The 22,225-nt window shown below is 38.2% G+C and overlaps 2 protein-coding genes across 2 annotated transcripts in view; one reads left to right on the top strand and one right to left on the bottom strand.

The window, feature by feature from the left end:
* The window catches only part of LOC128642230 (interferon-induced very large GTPase 1), a 283,353-nt gene that overhangs the window by 42,746 nt on the left and 218,382 nt on the right, over positions 1–22,225 (bottom strand). The window contains exons 3-4 of the mRNA XM_053694927.1: positions 19,361–19,629; positions 18,382–18,477 (exon numbers count right to left, since the gene is read on the bottom strand). Of these exons, the coding sequence (XP_053550902.1) occupies positions 18,382–18,477; positions 19,361–19,629 (365 nt within the window). The remainder of the gene's footprint in view (positions 1–18,381; positions 18,478–19,360; positions 19,630–22,225) is intronic.
* On the top strand, positions 640–5,846 carry LOC128642231 (uncharacterized protein K02A2.6-like). The gene has a single exon (XM_053694928.1). The coding sequence runs from the start codon at positions 1,206–1,208 to the stop codon at positions 5,292–5,294; it is 4,089 nt and encodes a 1,362-aa protein (XP_053550903.1). The 5' UTR covers positions 640–1,205; the 3' UTR covers positions 5,295–5,846.

Below are 22,225 nucleotides of genomic sequence, written 5' to 3'. Positions count from 1 at the left end.
TGTGTGTGTGTCAGTGACTCAGTATATAAATGATAACATCTGTGTGTGTGTCAGTATATAAATGATAACAGCTGTGTGTGTCAGTATATAAATGATTACAGCTGTGTGTGTCAGTATATAAATGATAACAGCTGTGTGTGTGTCAGTATATAAATGATAACAGCTGTGTGTGTCAGTATATAAATGATACAGCTTTGTGTGTCAGTATATAAATGATACAGCTGTGTGTGTCAGTATATAAATGATAACAGCTGTGTGTGTCAGTATATAAATAATAACAGCTGTGTGTGTCAGTATATAAATGATACAGCTGTCTGTGTCAGTATATAAATGATACAGCTGTGTGTGTCAGTATATAAATGATAACATCTGTGTGTGTGTGTCAGTATATAAATGATAACAGCTGTGTGTGTCAGTATATAAATGATAACAGCTGTGTGTGTGTCAATATATAATTAATAACACCTGTGTGTGTGTGTCAGTATATACATGATAGCAGCTGTGTGTGTCAGTATATAATTGATAGCAGCTGTGTGTGTCAGTATATAAATGATAACAGCTGTGTGTGTCAATATATAAATGATACAGCTGTGTGTGTCAGTATATAAATAACAGCCGTGTGTGTGTGTCAGATGTAGTGTTGTGCTTACTTCCTGTTTGGTCAAAAAAGGCACATTGAGGCTTCCATACAAAGATGATGTCATCAAGTGGGCTGTGCTTAGAATCAGTACAGTTCAGAGAAGCCATCTTGTGACAGTTTGTGATGCAGTTATAAAAGTACCAGGATTGAGTCTGAGCTCTGACAATTGCTGATAGTAATAAATGTAATGTCAGCTACAGATCACTGCAGAGGATACAGCATCAGCCAGTCAGGAAGAGTAAGAACTGTCAGTTACACATTATAAGTTATATTGCAGTTATACAGTTATCAGTTACCCTGGATTACTATAGTGCTGCATACACAGTATACAGGACTGCTAATATAAGGAGTGCAGCAGCCATTCATTATAAAGGACTATATATATGTGTATCTATCCATATTACTGTGTGCAAATCTACAGGAGCACCTTGCTATGTCATGCAGTAAATAAAGTGCCAGTTTACATTTAGAAGTTGCAAGTGCATCATTCATATAAAGAGTTAATGTTTGCTATGTAAGGACATTACATCTGGCGACGAGTATACTACCACAAACTCACGCTATCATGGCTGTATTTGGAGCATTGAAAGAATTTGACCCTGACACAGATAACTGGGTTTCCTGGACTGAAAGACTACAGCAGTATTTACTTGCCAATGACATTGGAGATACTAAGTCTGTTGCTGTCTGTCTCACAACTATTGGTGCTAAAACATATGAGATTCTAAAAGATCTGCTACACCCAGAAAAGCCAGCCACCAAGTCTTTGTCTGAAATAATACAGATCTTAACACAACATTTCCAACCACGGCCATTAGAGATTGCTGAGCGGTTCAAGTTTTATAGCAGGCGCCAAGGGGTACAAGAGACTGTATCTACATTTGCAATAAGTTTAAAGAAATTGGCCAGCACCTGTGCTTTTGGGGAGTATCTGAATATTGCCCTTAGAGATCAGTTTGTTATGGGTATCAGTACAGAATCTATTCAAAGGCGACTTTTGACAGAGGAGAGCCTGACCTTCCATAAAGCACTAGAGATTGCTTCTGTTTTGGAACAGGCCACACGAGACACTAGTTTACTGCAGACGCATTCTCACACTAAGGAAGAACAGGTATTTTTCTCTAATGTGAAGCAACAGACTAAACCAGCCAGTAAATATTCAGCAAAAGCAGCATCGCCTATTAACTGTTACAGATGTGGAGCACAGAATCATGTAGCTTTTGAATGCAGATTTAAAAATGCTCGTTGTCATGGCTGTGGTAAAATAGGACACTTAAAGAAGGCTTGCAGAGGATCTCAGCAGAGTGTCTCAAGCAAAACTCATAAGAAGGGAAATTACCACATGGCTTATAAGGGAGCCACATCAGACTCAGAAGAGGAAATGACTGTTCAGAGTTTGACTGTATACACCATGACAGCAGGGTCTGAGCCTTTGACCGTTCATGTTAATATTGAAGGAAAAGATTTGACCATGGACTTAGATACTGGGGCTGCAGTTTCAGTTATGACAATTAAAGATTGGAAACAGCTGAAAATTCCAGTATTGCTGCAGCCCACTACCTTGAAGCTACAAACATACTCCAGAGAAGTCTTGACGCCACTGGGGTGTGCATCTGTATCTGTGTGTACAAACAGTAAAACTGCCAATCTTACACTATATATACTAAAATCAGGTGGCCCACCTCTTTATGGAAGGGACTGGATACGGGCCCTTGGCATGCCTGAGAGCCTCAAAAACAGTGAAGTTCATCATATTGGAGTTGATCGTGCCCAGTGGATTCAGAACATTAAGACCAAATATGCCCCGGTGTTTGAAAGTGTTCTGGGAAAAGTTAAGAACAAAAGGGTACGGTTACAGTTAAAACCTGGAGCAAGGCCAAAGTTTTTCAAAGCACGAACTGTGCCATTCGCTTTAAGGGCAGGAGTTGATGCTGAACTGAGGAGGTTAGAAGAGTTAAAGATTATAACCCCAGTGCATCGTAGTGAGTGGGCTTCTCCTATTGTACCGGTAAGAAAGAAAGATGGACAGATCCGAATATGTGGAGACTTTAGGATGGTGTTGAATGAACAGTTAGCAGTGGATAAGTATCCATTACCCAGAACAGAAGAGATTTTTGCTAACTTAGCTGGGGGACAACATTTCACAAAGATTGATTTAAAAAATGCTTACCTTCAACTTGAAGTACATCCAGATTCCCGCAGGTTACTCACCATCAATACTCACCGTGGGTTATTTCAATATAATCGTATGGTCTTTGGCATTGCTCCTGCACCAGCCATCTGGCAACGCACCATGGAAGAACTGTTAAATGGACTACCCTATGTCCAATGCCTTTTAGATGACATGTTAATCACGGGCAGGACGGAGGAAGAACATCGACACAATGTAGAGAGGGTACTGCAGCGGCTAATGACCTACGGGTTGAAGGTCAACTTGGAGAAGTGTGCTTTCATGCGTGACAAATTAGAATTTTGTGGCCATGTTATAGATTGTCATGGTCTACACACTGCTGATGACAAAGTCAAGGCCTTGCAAGAAGCTCCTATACCACAGAATGCATCACAACTACGATCATACCTTGGTCTCCTTAACTATTACCACCGTTTTCTTCCCCAGCTAGCCCATACGTTACACCCACTACATCAGCTTCTTGAGACAAATCGATCCTGGTTGTGGAGCAGTGAATGCAATAAAGCCTTCCAGGAATCCAAGAACCTACTCCTGTGTTCCCGCATGTTAATGCACTATGATCTTCAGAAACCACTCATGATAGCATGTGATGCTTCGCCTTATGGTTTAGGGGCTGTATTGTCACACACAATGCCAGATGGGACAGACCGACCGGTAGCCTTTGCTTCCCGTTCTCTAACGACGGCAGAGAAGAACTATTCCCAATTAGACAAGGAAGCATTGGCCATTGTATGGGCTGTTAAGAAGTTCCATAACTATATTTATGGTAGGCAATTTACTCTTTTAACTGACCATAAGCCACTGCTGACCATCTTTAATCCAAGGAAAGGAATTTCAACCACTACAGCGGCTAGATTGCAAAGGTATGCTCTAACTTTGGGAGCATATCATTACTGCATCAAATACCGGGCCCATGATTCCCATGGCAATGCTGATGCCATGTCCAGGCTTCCACTAATGAATTCCTTACCAGTTGTTCAAGAAAGCCTTCCAAGTGTGTGTTTTACGGGTATAGTACATGCCAAACAAATTGCTAAGGAGACAGCTTGTGATACTGAATTACAACTTCTGGCAAAGTATTTGACAGATGGCTGGCCAAGAACTGGCTGTGATGTGCAGCGAGCATACATACTACGAGCGAAAGAACTCACACTCAGAAATGGATGTATTTTATGGGGTGAGAGAGTTCTGGTTCCTAATGGGCTACGACAAGCTACGTTAAAACTCCTTCATGAAGGACACCCAGGCATTGTCAGAATGAAACAGAAGGCTAGGGGTCATGTTTGGTGGCCGGCCATTGATAAGGACATTGAGAACTATGTTATGGCATGCAAAGGGTGTGTTCAAGCTCAAGGACAGCTTCCACGAGGAGCTGTACAACCATGGGACTGGCCTACTACTCCTTGGGAGAGACTACATTTGGACTTTGCCGGTCCTATTGATGGAATCTCATACTTAATCATAATTGATGCACACTCTAAGTGGCCAGAAGTAATTCCAATGACAAGGACTACAACTACTGAAGTCATATCAGCATTAGAAAGACTGTTTTCAGTATTTGGGTTGCCAAGAAAACTGGTCACAGACAATGGTCCCCAGTTTGTGTCACAAGACTTCCAGAATTTTTTACATACGAATGGAATTCACCATCATCGGACGGCACCATATCACCCAGCCACCAACGGGCAAGCAGAGAGATTTGTCCAAACCTTTAAAAGGGCACTGAAAGCGCTAAAAGCAGAGAAGCAGGTTAATACTAAAAACATTTTACAATTTTTGCAACAATATAGGGTTACTCAACACCCCACCACGGGAGTTGCCCCAGCTCAACTATTGTTTGGCAGGAAGATCCGTACAAAGCTGGATTTAATCACACCAGATGTAGCAGAAACAGTCCGCATCATGCAAGATAAAATGAGAGTGGGAAAACCTTCACGGACCTATACAGAAGGAGACTTGGTTTGGTATAGGGTGTACCATACAGAGGAAAAATGGGCACCAGGTGTTGTTGCCCAGGTTGAGGGCCCAAAGATGTATGTTATAACCACTCCATCAGGTGTGTGTCGCCGCCATGTGAACCAACTACGACCACGGCTAGAGAGGAGAGAACAGGCTGGTGAGGACCATCACCTAAAAATGCAATCAGACAATGACTTTGATATCTGGGGTGGTGTTTGGCATGATCCAAACACAGGCTCTGACTCAACTACAGAAGATGACTCAGAAATACCAGCCTCAGTAGAAGAACCTTGTAATGATGAGTCAGGAAATTCTATCCAGGACCACAATAGTCATGCTCGTACTCCCAGGCAACGAACACCTGTTGTTCGTTGGTCTCCTGAAGTTAATCTCAGAGACACTCGCCGGAGACAACATGCAACATATCAGAGAAACTTTCGTCAACGTAAGAAACAAGAAGCAGCTTTCACATCCACAATACAAGAGGATGCTGGAGAAGACTGATTTATCTTACGGTTGTTGTTGTGCAGTTAAGTTTAAAAAAAAAAAAAAAAAAAAAAATAAGTAGGAAAGGAGATGTAGTGTTGTGCTTACTTCCTGTTTGGTCAAAAAAGGCACATTGAGGCTTCCATACAAAGATGATGTCATCAAGTGGGCTGTGCTTAGAATCAGTACAGTTCAGAGAAGCCATCTTGTGACAGTTTGTGATGCAGTTATAAAAGTACCAGGATTGAGTCTGAGCTCTGACAATTGCTGATAGTAATAAATGTAATGTCAGCTACAGATCACTGCAGAGGATACAGCATCAGCCAGTCAGGAAGAGTAAGAACTGTCAGTTACACATTATAAGTTATATTGCAGTTATACAGTTATCAGTTACCCTGGATTACTATAGTGCTGCATACACAGTATACAGGACTGCTAATATAAGGAGTGCAGCAGCCATTCATTATAAAGGACTATATATATGTGTATCTATCCATATTACTGTGTGCAAATCTACAGGAGCACCTTGCTATGTCATGCAGTAAATAAAGTGCCAGTTTACATTTAGAAGTTGCAAGTGCATCATTCATATAAAGAGTTAATGTTTGCTATGTAAGGACATTACATGTCAGTATATATATATATGATAGCAGCTGTGTGTCAGTATATAAATGATAGCAGCATATAAATTATAACAGCTGTGTGTGTAAGTATATAAATGATAACAGCTGTGTGTGTGTCAGTATATAAATGATACAGCTGTGTGTGTCAGTATATAAATGATAACAGCTGTGTGTGTCAGTATATAAATGATAACAGCTGTGTGTGTCAGTATATAAATGATTACAGCTGTGTGTGTGTATATAAATGATAACAGCTGTGTGTGTCAGTATATAAATGATAACATCTGTGTGTGTGTCAGTATATAAATGATAACAGCTGTGTGTGTCAGTATATAAATAATAACAGCTGTGTGTGTCAGTATATAAATGATACAGCTGTGTGTGTCAGTATATAAATGATAACAGCTGTGTGTGTCAGTATATAAATGATACAGCTGTGTGTGTCAGTATATAAATAATAACAGCTGTGTGTGTCAGTATATAAATGATACAGCTGTGTGTGTCAGTATATAAATGATAACAGCTGTGTGTGTCAGTATATAAATGATAACAGCTGTGTGTGTCAGTATATAAATAATAACAGCTGTGTGTGTCAGTATATAAATGATAACAGCTGTGTGTGTCAGTATATAAATGATACAGCTGTGTGTGTCAGTATATAAATGATAACAGCTGTGTGTGTCAGTATATAAATGATACAGCTGTGTGTGTCAGTATATAAATGATACAGCTTTGTGTGTCAGTATATAAATGATACAGCTGTGTGTGTCAGTATTTAAATGATAACAGCTGTGTGTGTCAGTATATAAATAATAACAGCTGTGTGTGTCAGTATATAAATGATACAGCTGTGTGTGTCAGTATATAAATGATAACATCTGTGTGTGTGTGTCAGTATATAAATGATAACAGCTGTGTGTGTCAGTATATAAATGATTACAGCTGTGTGTGTCAGTATATAAATGATAACAGCTGTGTGTGTGTCAGTATATAAATGATAACATCTGTGTGTGTGCAGGGCCGTCTTTAATATTGACTGGACCCTGGGCAAAAATTTTCTTGGGCCCCCCCCCATGCAATTTCGCTCTCCACCCCAACATTCCAAAAAACAACTAAATCAATTTTTTTTTAATTATTAGCCCAGCAGTGGATTATCCACTGCTGAGCTAATCATTTAAAAAAAATAAAAAAAATTGCAATATGTGAAACTGGACCTAAGCAGTACTAATAAGTAAATAAATATATAAATTCCTCCACTGTGGATTCATTTAATATTCTTTTGAATGTGATTCTGGTGTGAAGTTAGCTGGTTAAAGAGATTTAGGGCAGCCAACAGGAGCAAAGCAAGGTAAAGACTGAGGAGGAAGCAGTATAAGTTTACTGACTGGAACAGCAGAACTACTATGGGAAGCTGTAAAATCTGAGACAGAGAGAAAACAAAAACTATAAAAATAAACCTTACATTAATGTGTGAAGTATCAGCATGACACTATACATCAGCCACAGCAGCACATGTCACTTCTTTGCTAGGAATAAGTTCCCTCTCACCCTGCACTAGACAATGCTGCATGGGGAGGGGTGTGTGTGCACTCACTTATTCTTCCCACAGACACCTTTCTACAAAGCACTGTTCCCCTAACAAACTTCAGTTAGTTGATCTTAGGGCCACAGCAGAAAGAGCAGGGCTAAGGGGACCAGCAGACTGGATGCTGTCTGTCCAAGGCTGCATGGATAAAGTGCGAGATGAGTCACACAGCCTCAAGACTGAAGAGAGCAGTGTATGCAGCTGCACAGATGCTCAAATCCTCACATGCCTGCCACTCTAGCTTTCTGCTGCATGCGCCTACAGTCAGCCCTACCCAGAAACAATCCCTACCACCAGAGCAGTTACCTGGTAACAGTGGTAACCCCACTAGGACCTTTTATGATGCAGTGGGAATGGCTGGATGCCGAGTTAGGACTTTGCATTCAGTGCTGCACAGTGCACATCTAAAACAGCACATGGCAATAGCTTGGCATGTAACATGATACCGGCACGGTCTGGCACAGTTTTAAAAAAAAATAAATATAAGCAGAGTACTTTTGACTGTGACAGTATTAGGACTGAATATGTGTGTTCCCCATGTCACATCAGCAGTCTGGTATGAACCATAAAAAAAAAAAAAATTTTTTTTTTTTTTTTTTAGGACTCTTGGGCCCCTCAACAGAAACTGGGCCCTGGGCAGCTGCCCCTTTTGCCCTGTGTTAAAGACGGTCCTGTGTGTGTGTCAGTATATAAATGATAACAGCTGTGTTTGTCAGTATATAAATAATACAGCTGTGTGTGTCAGTATATAAATGATAACAGCTGTGTGTGTCAGTATATAAATGATAACAGCTGTGTGTGTCAGTATATAAATAATAACAGCTGTGTGTGTCAGTATATAAATGACACAGCTGTGTGTGTCAGTATATAAATGATAACAGCTGTGTGTGTCAGTATATAAATGATACAGCTATGTGTGTCAGTATATAAATGATACAGCTGTGTGTGTCAGTATATAAATGATAGCAGCTGTGTGTCAGTATATAAATGATAGCAGCTGTGTGTGTGTCAGTATATAAATGATACAGCTGTGTGTGTCAGTATATAAATGATAACAGCTGTTTGTGTGTCAGTATATAAATGATAACAGCTGTGTGTGTGTGTCAGTATATAAATGATAACATATGTGTGGGTGTCAGTATATAAATGATAACAGCTGTTTGTGTCAGTAAATAAATGATTACAGCTGTGTGTGTCAGTATATAAATTATAACAGCTGTGTGTGTGTCAGTATATAAATGATAACATCTGTGTGTGTGTCAGTATATAAATGATAACAGCTGTGTGTGTCAGTATATAAATGATACAGCTGTGTGTGTCAGTATATAAATGATACAGCTGTGTGTCAGTATATAAATGATAACAGCTGCGTGTCAGTATATAAATAATACCAGCTGTGTGTGTGTCAGTATATAAATAATACAGCTGTGTGTGTCAGTATATAAATGATAACAGCTGTGTGTGTCAGTATATAAATGATACAGCTGTGTGTGTCAGTATATAAATGATAACAGCTGTGTGTCAGTATATAAATGATAGCAGATGTGTGTGTGTCAGTATATAAATGATACAGCTGTGTGTGTCAGTATATAAATGATAACAGCTATGTGTGTGTCAGTATATAAATGATAACATCTGTGTGTGTGTCAGTATATAAATGATAACAGCTGTGTGTGTCAGTATATAAATGATACAGCTGTGTGTGTCAGTATATAAATGATAACAGCTGTGTGTGTCAGTATATAAATAATAACAGCTGTGTGTGTGTCAGTATATAAATGATACAGCTGTGTGTGTCAGTATATAAATGATAACAGCTGTGTGTGTCAGTATATAAATGATAACAGCTGTGTGTGTCAGTATATAAATGATACAGCTGTGTGTGTCAGTATATAAATGATAACAGCTGTGTGTGTCAGTATATAAATAATAACAGCTGTGTGTGTGTCAGTATATAAATGATACAGCTGTGTGTGTCAGTATATAAATGATAACAGCTGTGTGTGTCAGTATATAAATGATAACAGCTGTGTGTGTCAGTATATAAATGATACAGCTGTGTGTGTCAGTATATAAATGATACAGCTGTGTGTGTCAGTATATAAATGATAACAGCTGTGTGTGTCAGTATATAAAAGATACAGCTGTGTGTGTCAGTATATAAATGATACAGCTGTGTGTGTGTCAGTATATAAATGATAACAGCTGTGTGTCAGTATATAAATGATAGCAGCTGTGTGTGTGTCAGTATATAAATGATACAGCTGTGTGTGTCAGTATATAAATGATAACAGATGTGTGTGTGTCAGTATATAAATGATAACATCTGTGTGTTTGTCAGTATATAAATGATAACAGCTGTGTGTGTCAGTATATAAATAATAACAGCTGTGTGTGTGTCAGTATATAAATGATACAGCTGTGTGTGTCAGTATATAAATGATAACAGCTGTGTGTGTCAGTATATAAATTATAACAGCTGTGTGTGTGTCAGTATATAAATGATAACATCTGTGTGTGTGTCAGTATATAAATGATAACAGCTGTGTGTGTCAGTATATAAATGATACAGCTGTGTGTGTCAGTATATAAATGATACAGCTGTGTGTGTCAGTATATAAATGATAACAGCTGCGTGTCAGTATATAAATAATACCAGCTGTGTGTGTGTCAGTATATAAATAATACAGCTGTGTGTGTCAGTATATAAATGATAACAGCTGTGTGTGTCAGTATATAAATGATACAGCTGTGTGTGTCAGTATATAAATGATAACAGCTGTGTGTCAGTATATAAATGATAGCAGATGTGTGTGTGTCAGTATATAAATGATACAGCTGTGTGTGTCAGTATATAAATGATAACAGCTGTGTGTGTGTCAGTATATAAATGATAACATCTGTGTGTGTGTCAGTATATAAATGATAACAGCTGTGTGTGTCAGTATATAAATGATACAGCTGTGTGTGTCAGTATATAAATGATAACAGCTGTGTGTGTCAGTATATAAATAATAACAGCTGTGTGTGTGTCAGTATATAAATGATACAGCTGTGTGTGTCAGTATATAAATGATAACAGCTGTGTGTGTCAGTATATAAATGATAACAGCTGTGTGTGTCAGTATATAAATGATACAGCTGTGTGTGTCAGTATATAAATGATAACAGCTGTGTGTGTCAGTATATAAATAATAACAGCTGTGTGTGTGTCAGTATATAAATGATACAGCTGTGTGTGTCAGTATATAAATGATAACAGCTGTGTGTGTCAGTATATAAATGATAACAGCTGTGTGTGTCAGTATATAAATGATACAGCTGTGTGTGTCAGTATATAAATGATACAGCTGTGTGTGTCAGTATATAAATGATAACAGCTGTGTGTGTCAGTATATAAAAGATACAGCTGTGTGTGTCAGTATATAAATGATACAGCTGTGTGTGTGTCAGTATATAAATGATAACAGCTGTGTGTCAGTATATAAATGATAGCAGCTGTGTGTGTGTCAGTATATAAATGATACAGCTGTGTGTGTCAGTATATAAATGATAACAGATGTGTGTGTGTCAGTATATAAATGATAACATCTGTGTGTTTGTCAGTATATAAATGATAACAGCTGTGTGTGTCAGTATATAAATGATACAGCTGTGTGTGTCAGTATATAAATGATAACAGCTGTGTGTGTCAGTATATAAATAATAACAGCTGTGTGTGTGTCAGTATATAAATGATACAGCTGTGTGTGTCAGTATATAAATGATAACAGCTGTGTGTGTCAGTATATAAATGATAACAGCTGTGTGTGTCAGTATATAATTGATACAGCTGTGTGTGTCAGTATATAAATGATAACAGCTGTGTGTGTCAGTATATAAATGATACAGCTGTGTGTGTCAGTATATAAATGATAACAGCTGTGTGTCAGTATATAAATGACAGGAGCTGTGTGTGTCAGTATATAAATGATAGCAGCTGTGTGTGTCAGGATATAAATGATAACAGCTGTGTGTGTCAGTATATAAATGATAACAGCTGTGTTTGTCAGTATATAAATGATACAGCTGTGTGTGTCAGTATGTAAATTATACAGCTGTGGGTGTCAGTATATAAATGATAACAGCTGTGTGTGTCAGTATATAAATGACAGGAGCTGTGTGTGTCAGTATATAAATGATAACAGCTGTGTGTGTCAGTATATAAATGATACAGCTGTGTGTCTCAGTATATAAATGATAACAGCTGTGTGTGTGTCAGTATATAAATGACAGGAGCTGTGTGTGTCAGTATATAAATGATAACAGCTGTGTGTGTCAGTATATAAATGATTTTGTTCATTTTTTGCCTGAAAACACAGTCAGACGGGGGGGGGGGGGGGTAGGGTAAATACTCAAATTCTAATGCAGAAAATCCTAACGGCTAGATTACGAGTTTTGCATTAGGAGCTGTGCGGTGCTAACGAGCAGTTTTTTCTCCCCGCTCACTTACCTACATCGCTGGTATTACAGGTTTTTACAAACCCAGCGTTAAAAGGCAAGAAGTGAGCGTAGAGCATACCATACTCCAATACGGAGTGAGCTGGTCGTACGTGCTCGTGCACGATTTCCCCATAGACATCAATGGGGAGAACCGGCTGAGAAAAAGTCTAACACCTGCCAAAAAGCAGCGTAAATCTCAGTAACGCAGCCCCATTGATTCCTATGGGGAAACACATTTTATGTTTACACCTAACACCCTAACATGAACCCAGAGTCTAAACACCCATAATCTTACACTTATTAACCCCTAATCTGCCCCTCCGACATCGCCAACACCTACATTATACTTATTAATCCCTAATCTGCCGCTCCGGACATCGCCGCCACCTACATTATACTTATTAACCCCTTATTAACCCCTAATCTGCTGCCCCCAACATCGCTGACACCTATATTACATTTATTAACCCCTAATCTGCCGCCCCCAATGTCGCCACAACCTACCTACACTTATTAACCGCCACTATATTACATTTTTTAACCCCTAAACCTAAGTCTAACCCTAACCCTAACACCCCCTAATTGAAATATAATTTAAATAAATCTAAATAAAATTACTATCATTAACTACATTATTCCTATTTTAAACTAAATACTTACCTATAAAATACACCCTAAGCTAGCTACAATATAACTAATAGTTACATTGTATCTAGCTTAGGGTTTATTTTTATTTTACAGGCAAGTTTGTATTTATTTTAACTAGGTAGAATAGTTACTAAATAGTTATTAACTATTTAATAACTACCTAGCTAAAATAAATACAAATTTACCTGTAAAATCAAACCTAACCAACACCTAACACTACACTACAATTAAATAAATTACCTACATTAAATACAATTAAATAAATTAAATTAAATTAGCTAAATTAAAAAAAAAAATACTAAATTACAGAAAATAAAAAACAAATTACAAGATCTTTAAACTAATTACACCTAATCTAATAGCCCTATCAAAATATAAAAGCCCCCCCAAAATAAAAAAAACCCCTAGCCTAAACTAAACTACCAATAGCCCTTAAAAGGGCCTTTTGCGGGGTATTGCCCCAAAGAAATCAGCTCTTTTACCTGAAAAAAAATACAAACACCCCCCCAACAGTAAAACCCACCACCCACACAACCAACCCCCCAAATAAAATACTAACTAAAAAAACCTAAGCTCCCCATTGCCCTGAAAAGGGCATTTGGATGGGCATTGCCCTTAAAAGGGCATTTAGCTCTATTGCAGGCCCAAAGCCCTAACCTAAAAAATAAACCCACCCAATACACCCTTAAAAAAATCCTAACACTAACACCCGAAGATTCACTTACCGGTAGAAGTCTTCATCCAAGCATCAAGATGTCCTCAATGAAGCCGGCAGAAGTGGTCCTCCAGACGGGCAGAAGTGGTCCTCCAGACGGGCAGAAGTCTTCATCCAGACGTCAACTTCTATCTTCATCCTTCCGGCACGGAGCGGCTCCATCTTCAAGACATCCGACGTGGAGCATCCTCTTCAAACGACTGCTTCTTCGTAATGAATATCTCTTTAAGTGACGTCATCCAAGATGGCGTCCCTTAGATTCTGATTGGCTGATAGAATTCTATCAGCCAATCGGAATTAAGGTAGAAAAAATCCTATTGGCTGATGCAATCAACCAATAGGATTGAGCTGGCATTTTTTTCTACCTTAATTCCGATTGGCTGATAGAATTATATCAGCCAATCGGAATCTAAGGGACACCATCTTGGATGACGACGGTCACTTAAAGAGATATTAATTACGAAGAAGCCGTCGTTTGAAGAGGATGCTCCGCGTCGGATGTCTTGAAGATGGAGCCGCTCCGCGCTGGAAGGATGAAGATAGAAGATGCCGTCTGGATGAAAACTTCTGCCCATCTGGAGGACCACTTCTGCCAGCTTCGTTGAGGACATCTTGCCGCTTGGATGAAGACTTCTCCCGGTAAGTAATTCTTCGGGGGTTAGTGTTAGGATTTTTTTAAGGGTGTATTGGGTGGGTTTATTTTTTAGGTTAGGGCTTTGGACCTGCAGTAGAGCTAAATGCCCTTTTAAGGGCAATGCCCATCCAAATGCCCTTTTCAGGGCAATGGGGAGCTTAGGTTTTTTTAGTTAGTATTTTATTTGGGGTGTTGGTTGTGTGGGTGGTGGGTTTTACTGTTGGGGGGGTTGTTTGTATTTTTTTTACAGGAAAAAGAGCTGATTTCTTTGGGGCAATGCCCTGCAAAAGTCCCATTTAAGGGCTATTGGTAGTTTAGTTTAGGATAGGGTTTTTTTTATTTTGGGGGGGCTTTTTTTATTTTGATAGGGCAATTAGATTAAGTGTAATTAGTTTAAATATCTTGTAATTTGTTTTTTATTTTCTGTAATTTAGTGTTTTTTTTGTGATTTAGCTAATTTAATTTAATTTATTTAATTGTATTTAATGTAGGTAATTAATTTAATTATAGTGTAGTGTTAGGTGTTAGTGTAACATAGGTTAAGTTTTATTTTACATGTAACTTTGTATTTATTTTAGCTAGGTAGTTAGTAAATAGTTAATAACTATTTAGTAACTATTCTACCTAGTTAAAATAAATACAAACTTGCCTGTAAAATAAAAATAAACCCTAAGCTAGATACAATGTAACTATTAGTTATATTGTAGCTAGCTTAGGGTTTATTTTATAGGTAAGTATTTAGTTTTAAATAGGAATAATGTAGTTAATGATAGTAATTTTATTTAGATTTATTTAAATTATATTTGAATTAGGGGGTGTTAGGGTTAGACTTAGGTTTAGGGGTTAATAAATTTAATATATTGGCGGCAATGTTGGGGGCGGCAGATTAGGGGTTAATAAATATAATGTAGGTGGCGGCGATGTTAGGGGGGAGATTAGTGGTTAATATTATTTAACTAGTGTTTGCGAGGCGAGAGTGCGGTGGTTTAGGGGTTAATATGTTTATTATAGTGGTGGCGATGTCCGGAGCGGCAGATTAGGGGTTAATAATTTTATTATAGTGTTTGCGATGCAGAAGGCCTCGGTTTAGGGGTTAATAGGTAGTTTATGGGTGTTAGTGTACTTTTTAGCACTTTAGTTATGAGTTTTATGCTACAGCGTTGTAGTGTAAAACTCATAACTACTGACTATAGAATGCGTTGGTAAATCGCCATAGAACAGGCTAACAATGGTATTGAGCTGGTTGTTCGTTCCTGTGAGTGCATTTCTCTCTGTGTGTATTTAGTCTCCCTATGGGAAAAAGGGGAAACCAGACGTGGACTCCTTGCTCAGTGTGCTTAGAGGAATACTGCTACACCTCACTGACGAGGCCCAATGAAGGCCGAAACGATCGTCTGGGGTTGCTTTGTTCCTTGTTCAGAGAGGAATTGCCTGGTATTTCGGCGCTGGACTGACCGTAATAGGCGGGATCAGACTGATATACTACAGGAGAGTTCTACTCTGTGAAAAGCATTGCTGGGCTAAAAGAAGTTGCACCCAGGTGGTAAATCGCCATAGAACAGGCTAACAATGGTATTGAGCTGGTTGTTCGTTCCTGTGAGTGCATTTCTCTCTGTGTGTATTTAGTCTCCCTATGGGAAAAAGGGGAAACCAGACGTGGACTCCTTGCTCAGTGTGCTTAGAGGAATACTGCTACACCTCTCTGACGAGGCCCAATGAAGGCCGAAACGATCATCTGGGGTTGCTTTGTTCCTTGTTCAGAGAGGAATTGCCTGGTATTTCGGCGCTGGACTGACCGTAATAGGCGGGATCAGACTGATATACTACAGGAGAGTTCTACTCTGTGAAAAGCATTGCTGGGCTAAAAGAAGTTGCACCCAGGTGGTAAATCGCCATAGAACAGGCTAACAATGGTATTGAGCTGGTTGTTCGTTCCTGTGAGTGCATTTCTCTCTGTGTGTATATAGAATGCATTAAGGATCTTGGCGGTAGAAGGTGTACCGCTCACTTTTGGCCTCCCAGGACAAACTCGTAATACCAGCGCTATGGAAGTCCCATAGAAAAAAGGGTTTACGAAGTTTACGTAAGTCAGTTTGCAGTAAGGCCAAAAAAGTGTGCAGGGCCCCTAAACCTACAAGACTCATAATAGCAGCGGTAGTGAGAAAGCAGCGTTAGGACCTGTTAACGCTGCTTTTTTACCTTAACGCACAACTCGTAATCTAGCCATAAGTAATTGCAAAAGGCAGTGCCTAATACTGATAAAGTACTTAGAATGAAGATAGGGAGAAATAAATACTTTATGGCACACTTACTACTTACAGTTGAGGATTATGCCAAACAATATGAAGGGGAAAGGGGGGAGGACTTAAAATAAAATTTAACTTTTAATATTGTTAAATAAAAATTAAGACACACATTTTAATGTGTGTCTTAGTTTTTTTTTTAACAATATTAAAAGTTAAATTTTATTTGAAGTCCTCCCCCCTTCCTCCCCCCTTCCTATTGTTTGGCATAATCCTCAACTGTAAGTAGTAAGTGTGCCATAAAGTACTTCTTTCTCCCTATCTTCATTCTAAGTATGTAACAGTTGTGTGTATGTCTGCATACGAAGAAAGAAGCGCTCTACCTGGAACGAACAACAGCTAGTTCTATGGCGATTTTACAACCCAGGAGCAGCCTCTTTTAGCCCAGTTGTGCTTATCACAGAGGAAAACTTTCCAGTAGTATATCAGTCTGATCCTGCCAAGTAATGTCAGTCCAGCCCCGAAATACCAGGCAATTCTCCTCTGAACAAGGAACATGACAACCCCAGACGATCGTTTCGGCCTCCTATGGGCCCCGTAAGTGAGGTGCAGCCATATTTCTTTAAGCACACCGGGCAAGGAGTCCACATCTGGTTTCCCCCAGTGTTTATGTCAGTATGTAAATTACAGCAGGACTTGCCTAGGTCCACACAAGTATGTAAAAAGCAATAAATGTTAGTGTTTGACTAAATGGTAATATGTTCATGTGCTTTATTTAAAGCTATTAAGCAAAAATATATATATATATTTAAAATATATGGCATTCAAAGAGTCACAGCACTACCTCTAATTGATAATAAATATGTAAGACATGCCCGGAATAGGATGTAGTCTAACCACCCTCTTAAATACAAAAAAACAAATACTCTCAGCACTGAAATGAATATATATTTAATTCATTGGAACTGAATCATGTAGCAGTCTGGCTACAATACTAAGAATGCTTGCATGCAATGAGGGACCCTCCTTATTCACACTCTCCACCTCACACATACCCACATCCACCTAAACAGTTAATCAAAACAACACAAGAAGAGAAAAAAGAAAGAAGGAAATAAATACAACCCCCAAGGCAACCCAAGGGGGAAATACATGACTGGCAACACCTATTCACAGAGTCACTTTAATGTGTATACACCCCAGTTGTAATCCAGTATTTTCAGAGTGGTGGTAATTATTAGTATGGAGTAGGAGTACTCCTTGACAAAGGACAGAGCCCTGAAAATGCACTTCGGAGACTGTGTGACGCCATTACTTGTTTTGTGCCGGATAGCTGAGATGCTGAGACACTGTTGAAGAGTGTGGCAGTAAGGTCTGTTATATCGACATACACGGACAAAATACAGCACAGACATTTACGGAGTACTCACGGACACCAACCCAGAGACACAGATGAACATTCTTAACCACAAGTACTGGATATTGAACTCATGCATACTTTTGAATTGTGGGCTCAGTGTGGGAATTGGTGGTCTGAGTGAGCAGAAGCTTATACGTCCATAATGTATGTTTGGATTACCATACACTGCCACACATAAACTTTGATGTTCCAGGGCGACAGTGTTATACTGACTCACGCACGACAGGACACAGATGTGTCTATACTTATTAATGGCCAAAGATTGAATCAAGTTACGTTACAGGAGTTCTTACAACATACTTGGACTATCAAGTTTGGGAGTGTTGACATATGGTAATTATTACCACCACTCTGAAAATACTGGATTACAACTGGGGTGTATACACATTAAAGTGACTCTGTGAATAGGTGATGCCAGTAATTTTTTCCCCCCTCGGGACGCCTTGGGGGTTGTATTTATTTCCTTCTTCCTTTTTTCTCTTTTTGTGTTGTTTTGATGAACTGTAGGTGGATGTGGGTATGTGTGAGGAGGAGTGTGTGAATAAGGAGGGTCCCTCATTGCATGCAAGCATTCTTATTTTTTGTATTTAAAATATATGTTACATTTCACAAAGACAAAATATTAAGTATACACAACACACATGCTTGCTTGAGTTATCCTTTTCTTTCATATTAGTTTTAGTGTGCAATGCAGTGTTTATCCATAACAAATACACATTATACAGATAAAAAAACATAAATGCTCTCATAAACACCTTTATGAAGTTCTTCATAAGAATTAACTTCTTTTATATCTGTATTTCCAAAGTTTTTTTCTTGATGAAAAACTTGTGAATCTTTATTTGTCTGATCTAGAGAAAAAGACAAAACATATGTTGCATATTATATGGGAGATTACTGTTTCTCTGGTATTTTTTTTACATTAATTTTAGTGATACGTAGAATTTTTTTTTCTATTTGTAGATTTTTCTTTGTTTTGTATATGATTTACAGATGATGATATACTGAGGGCTAGATTACGAGTGAAGCGCTAAATATTGCATGAGCACAAGCGATATTAGCGCTCCACTGAGTAATACCAACTAAAGTGCGCTGGTATTAGAAGTAAAGCGCAATGCGAACGCGAGCACTCTTCCATAGCCTCCAATGGGAGCTTCGTTCTCATGCAGTTTCTCACGGCATGAGAACCTCGCTCAGCGAAGGGGGTAAGTAGCGCAATAATGGCAGCAAAATGTAAATATTTATGTAACTGATTAATTACATATTTTTATGTGTTAATATGTGCATAAACACATATTAACACATAAATATATATATGTATATAAGCATATTAAGATATATTTACTGGAAACACACAGTTCCCATAGACCACAATGTAAAGCAATCTTTCAGACCATTTTTTTTTCTAACACCCCAAAACGTTGATTTTAGCCCTCAAAAACTGCTAAGTGTAGTTTTCTTAAAAAAGAAAAGAAAAAAAAAGCTACATTTAAAAAACAAGAAAAAAAGAAAAATAACACTGTATTTTGGGGGCATTTGGGGCACATTTATAAAATTAACCAGAGATCTGATCTCTGGTAATTTTATTAGCACTATTTGCTACCGCGAGCTTGCAGTAGCAACAACCAGCCACATCGGGGGCGCGATAAATTTTCGTTCAACTTGTAATCTAGCCCAGAATGTTTTTATGTAAACTATTGACCAAAACAAAAGTAATAGCATTATAAAGCCTACCATGATCTTTGCATAGAAGAATATAAAATTTTTTGCAGATATGTTCATCCTTCTGAAGTATGATTTTTATTAATAGTTTTATTTTGCTTTTGATGTCATCTCTATTAATCACTGCATCACATTCTTCAGTAGTTACTATGCATTCAGATCTCAAGTCATTCAACCATCCATCAAAATTCATCTGAAGAATTTCCATCAATTTGTTTTCTGAACTATGAATCTGCTCAGAGAATTCCTGTGTGTGAGTTGTGATCTTTGGATCAGATGACCTGGAGGGGCAGATAAAAAAATCAGCAATAAATATATATGAAAGGGATAGTAAAGTCAATTTTAATTAATAATGTATTCTATAGTTAAGCCTATAATCAGTAAGTCTTCAAATAACTTGTGCTGTTATTTTTTTTTGTTTCGCCCCTATCTTGCTTGCAAATCTGAAATTTTTCCAACCCACCGTGAGGCTAATTTGCATTAGCCAATCACGGTGAGAAACCTGAGTGCTCCTCTTGCGTATTCTCCTTTAAGCGTGTATGTAGCCGCAATGCCAGAATCGAACACGCATGCGCATTGTATTGAAAGCAGGGAATCCTAGCCATTGTCACTTATATTGCGGTTACGTGACCGCAGTTTATGCAGAGCCGTAGACGCAGCATCAGCGTGATCGTTTATTTAGCTTTTGGGGTAAGTGCATTTGAATCACCCCTAGAGAAACGAGCATTGAGTGAATTATTAAAATATTTTTTATGTTACATGGCATCAAGAATTGAACATGCGTCAGGGAACGCACAGAATATGCAAATCACCAGTTGATCGTGGGAGTTATAAACGTCTACTTGGACAGCCCCTAAATGTGGGCTGTCTTATAAACGTCAGAATGCAAAAAATAAAAGTGATTAATAATGTTATACAGGCTTCGTTTTCAAAACAATGTAAGATGAATTTTTTTATTATATTGAGATAAAATGGTAAAAGTGTTTTGAATATATAACGTAAACTTACTTTTCTAATCCTTTAAGAAATAGTAAAAAATTAATATTTTATAGAAGAAAAGTTGGGAAATATGATCAAGTTATAAGGGCTGAAAGATATGAGGTTTCAGGTGTTAGAAAAAAAATGCAGACAAAGGGCTTTAACATAGACATGCATATATACACGTCTAAATATGTATACGTATGTATGAATATATATATATATATATTTATATGTGTTCACATATGTATTCATGTATTTATATATATATATATATATATATATATATTTATTTACAGACATATATACATAAATATACAACTTGTTATATGTGTGCAAGCTGAATTGCGCAAAAAGCCTTCCTTTTGTGAAGTTGACACGTGTGCTAGAGCGCAAAATAGCATGCCACTTGTAATCTAGCCCTTTAGCTGTAATACATATTTTGTAATCTATTTAATTAAATGCTCACAACTCACAGATCATATTAGAGGATAAATAAGCATGAATGAACATAAATCTGTAATTAATAAGGAATTAAAATGTTGAGGATCTAGAGACTAATCATTTTATTAAGGCAGGCTATATATCTCACAGATGAAGTTTCAAATCACTCAAGTAAAAAGACCTAGAAGAGGTAATAGAGACATTCTTCTAAAGATATGAAAATTACTATATTGAAAATAGAAAGTGTGCATATATATATATATATATATTGACTCCTTAGGCCATCCATCCGTATTAAGAAAACACCGGCATACACTCTCCAGATAAAAGCTACCCTTTAATAATTTCGTAAAAAAAAATGCTACAGTTCCATGACGTTTCGGTTCAGTTGCTGAACCTTTATCAAATGGAGTGTAAAAGTACTACGTTTTATTCTGAGAGTGCATGTTAGTGTGATCTTAATAAGGTGGGGGGTAGTTATCAAGCCGTCAACCTCAAATACGCTGCGTATTCCGCAGCGTATTTGTGGCGAGGCTGATACGCCTTAGTTATCAAAGGCTCGAGACCGGCAAAAGTAGAATTTTGTGACGTCAGCTTCGATCCGCCGGACTCAGTCCGACACAGATCGATTCTTACGTCACTCCAGATGTTCCGCACACAAGTGCGGCACATTCTCACTACTTTTGCTAGCTATCAAAAAACTAGCAGGTACGATCAGCAGTTTTACGGCCCAGCGTACCTGGTTTTCAAAGCGCCAGCCTGGAGGCGGCGGATCCCATAGGAATCAATGGGAGTCTGACCATAGCGAAAGTACAAGTTCGCTGCTGACAGACATCCCATTGATTCCTATGGGAGCTGTCTACACCTAACACCCTAACATGTACCCCGAGTCTAAACACCACTAATCTGACCCCCCCTACACCGCCGCAACTAAATAAAGTTATTACCCCCTAAACCGCCGCTCCCGGAGCCCACCGCAAGCTACTCTATACATATTAACCCCTAAACCGCCGCTCCCGGAGCCCACCGCAACTATAATAAATGTATTAACCCCTATCCTGCCCCCCCTACACCGTCGCCACCTATAATACATTTATTAACCCCTATCCTGCCCCCCCTACACCGTCGCCACCTATAATAAATTTATTAACCCCTATCCTGCCCCCCACTATGCCGCCGCCACTGTAATAAAATGATTAACCCCTAAACCTAACCCTAACCCTAACGCCCCCTAACTTAAATATTAATTAAATAAATCTAAATAAATTAACTCTTATTAACTAAATGAATCCTATTTAAAACTAAATACTTACCTTTAAAATAAACCCTAATATAGCTACAATATAAATAATAATTATATTCTAGCTATCTTAGGATTTTTTTTTATTTTACAGGTACCTTTCAATTTATTTTAACCATGTACAATAGCTATTAAATAGTTATTAACTATTTAAT

Source organism: Bombina bombina, chromosome 11 (genome assembly GCF_027579735.1).
Source record: "Bombina bombina isolate aBomBom1 chromosome 11, aBomBom1.pri, whole genome shotgun sequence".
NCBI classification, from domain to species: Eukaryota; Metazoa; Chordata; class Amphibia; order Anura; family Bombinatoridae; genus Bombina; species Bombina bombina.
Note: the sequence above shows the minus strand (reverse complement) of the source record. Positions and strands in the feature narration are given on the sequence as shown.